Source organism: Nannospalax galili, unplaced genomic scaffold (assembly GCF_000622305.1).
Source record: "Nannospalax galili isolate Female #2095 unplaced genomic scaffold, S.galili_v1.0 scaffold102, whole genome shotgun sequence".
In the NCBI taxonomy this organism is placed as follows: Eukaryota; Metazoa; Chordata; class Mammalia; order Rodentia; family Spalacidae; genus Nannospalax; species Nannospalax galili.
Genome location: NW_008351958.1, coordinates 4,437,319 through 4,440,236, shown reverse-complemented (window position 1 = coordinate 4,440,236; position 2,918 = coordinate 4,437,319). Strand labels below are relative to the sequence as shown.

General features: G+C 44.4%; 1 protein-coding gene across 2 annotated transcripts in view; it reads right to left on the bottom strand.

Annotated features, from left to right (window-relative positions):
• Positions 1-378: 378 nt before the first annotated feature.
• Ly96 (lymphocyte antigen 96) overlaps positions 379-2,918 on the bottom strand; it is a 45,794-nt gene continuing 43,254 nt past the window's right edge. For both annotated transcript variants that reach the window (XM_029553982.1, XM_029553983.1), the window contains one exon: positions 379-641. In XM_029553982.1, the coding sequence (XP_029409842.1) occupies positions 411-641 (231 nt within the window). In that variant the 3' untranslated portion in view covers positions 379-410. The remainder of the gene's footprint in view (positions 642-2,918) is intronic.

The following is a 2,918-nucleotide window of genomic DNA, read 5'->3' as shown; positions in this document are numbered from 1 at the left end:
ATGGAACACCCCTTTTTTAGCTGTATAAGTGGCCTTTCTTCAGTCTCTTCTAGTTGGTCTAGGAGACTGCCCACCTGTGTACCACCCCCTGGGTATTTATTAGCTTCTCCTAAATGAGCTCTTTTTTCTTTTACTTATTTATTGGGGGTACAGGCAGAGATCAGAAGACAACCTTCAGGAGTCAGTTCTCACCCTCCATCTTTTGAGACAGGGTCTCTCTGTGCTGTGAACGTGCCACTATGTCTGGCTTTTTATATGAGTCCCAGGGATTGAATTCAAATCATCAGTTTTGCTAGGTGCGTTAGCCAGAGTTCTCTAGAGGAACAGAACCAACAGAATAAATATATTTTTAAAGGATTTATTTAGACTGACTTATACAATGTGGTCAGATTAGTCCAATAATGGCTGTTTCATACCAGAGGCCAAGAACCCAGTAGTTGCTCAGTCAATGAGGCAAGATGCCTCAGCAGTCCCAACTTGGTGCAAAAATTTGGAAGATTCCTGAAGCGCCACTCGTCTTCAATCCATGAAGCTGGCTCTAATGTCAGTGGAAAAATTAGCAGCAGCAACAGGGTAGATGAACTCATCATGGAGGATGAAGGCTGAGCCAACAGAAAAAGGAAGCTTTTTTCCTTCCATGTCTTTATTTTTAAAAAACAAAAAATTTTTTAAATTTTATTATTTTTATTTTATGTGTATGTGTGTATTGCCTGCATGTAGGTAAGTGCGCCCATGTCGTGCAATGCCCACGGAGGTCAGAAGAGGCTGTCAGATCCCCTGGGACTGGAGTTACAGGCAATAGTTAGCTGCCATGTGGGTGCTGGGATTCAAACCTAGGTCTTCTGTAAGAACAACCAGTGTTCTTAACCACTGAGCCATCTCTCCTGCCCCTCTTCCATGTCCTTTTATCTGGGCCACTAGCAAAAGGTGTTGCCCACATTTAGAGTGGGTCTTCCCACATGAATGAAGGTAATCAAGACAATCCCCATATACATTCCCACAGGTCAAGGCAATGTAGACAATCTCTCATTGAGACTCTCCTTCCAAGTGATTCTACATTGTGTCAACTTAAAAATTAAACCTAATCATCACACTAAGCAAGCACTTTTATGGCTAAGCCAGATCTCCAGACCCCTAGATGGTATTTTATTGCTTACTTTGTGGTCTTTACCACAAGTAAAGTGGGCTAAGTTAGTTCCACAAAGGGCACAAAAGCTCCTGAGACTTTTAGCCCCAGATCCATCCAGCATCCTTAAGAAGACAGTCAACAGTTTCAGAGAGCAGCCCAGAAGCAAAAACTGAGGAGCTAAGAAAACAGACTCCACAGGTACTGAGGTGACACAGCACAGGACAGTGACTCACAAAGGTGAAAAGCCCAGACTGCTGTAAACACAGGCAAGAAAAGTTCCAGGGAGTCGCCAAGAGTCAAGGGCTTGAGGGGACACGACACCCAAAGCACAGTTGTTATAACACTAGATGTTGAATGCTGGCCACTGGCTCTCCAATCCAAGCAATAAGTTTCTTTCTCATAAGGTTTATTCTTATTATTTTTAATTATATGTCTGTGAATATGTATGTGGGTATGTGCATGTGAGTGTAGGTACCCTCAGAGACCAGATACCCCTGGAGCTAGAGTTACAAGCAGTTGTGAGCTGTCCAATGTGGGTACGGGGAACAAAACCCGGGTCCTCTGCAAGAGCAGTACATTCTCTTAACCACTGAGGTATCTCTCCAGCTCCAGCAATAAGCTTCTGTCTTGACCACCTTGGGCTTTGAAAACCTCTAGTTCAGAGAGTCTACAGTTGTATGCTTCTGTGTTTATAGTCCAAGCTTGTTTACTAAAAGCCCCTGGCACATAAGCGCTCTGAGCTGCTAACGCTAAGAGACCTGTTCCTCTAGCTAGTTGATATTTCCATCCAAGTAGAGCAAAGGGACCCTCAGCCAGCTGTTTGTGACAACATGTGGTGTCTTGCTAACCCAGAAGGAACGTCTCAGGGTTGGCTAATGTTTAGGGATAGTAAAGGGCTCACCTAAGAACTCAGCATTCATATGTAAACCAGCTAATCCAGAGCCACACCTGTAACCACCTCCTCTACTCAGCTCTTACACTTTAGATCACTGTTTAGCTCAGGGCCAGTTACTAGACCAGAAAGACAACATAGAGGAAGATGTTTATTCTTACAGATCATCCCAGGGCCTGTTACTAGACCAGTTACAGAGACAGCCCTGTAACCTGCTGGAATTACTCAAACTAGCCAGGATTTACCTGCTTATCTAGCTTCAGATTCCTTCTCATAGAAGACAAAAGCTCTTGCCTATATTTTCCTCCCTGTCCTTTCATCTCCAGACTGACCCTGAAGCTTCCCTGTGTGGTTCTGACTGGTACTGAAAAAAAATAAAAGTCAGGCGCCATGAAGTCTCTCAGGCAGGTCACGTACCGGTCAAGAATTCCAACTTGCCGATAAGTAAGTTTTATGGCCGAGACATCTGGCTTACTGATAAGTAAGTTTCATGGCCGAGACATCTCCAACTCACTGATAAGTAAGTTTTATGGTTGAGACATCTGGCTTACTGATAAGTAAGCTTCCTGCTCTCCCCATAGCATTTTGTAATAGTTTAAATTAACCAATAACCGCGTTTCTGCTTCTGTATCCCGCTTCTGCTCTATAAAAGTGCCAAACCCCAGCCTGTAGGCACGCAAGTCCCCCGAGGAGACTTTGTGCCCACAGGTACCTATGTACTAAATAAACTTGCTGTTGCAACCCGAAGGCTGACTTGTCCTCTGTGGTTTCACTCTTACACAATAAATCCCGTGAAGTGTCTAACTGGCCCTAAATTGGTAGCCTGGCCTTGCTCAAGCCTGGCTCTGCTCACCCCTTATCAGTTGGTCACTCCCAAGCCTGAGAGAGAGAGTGTTT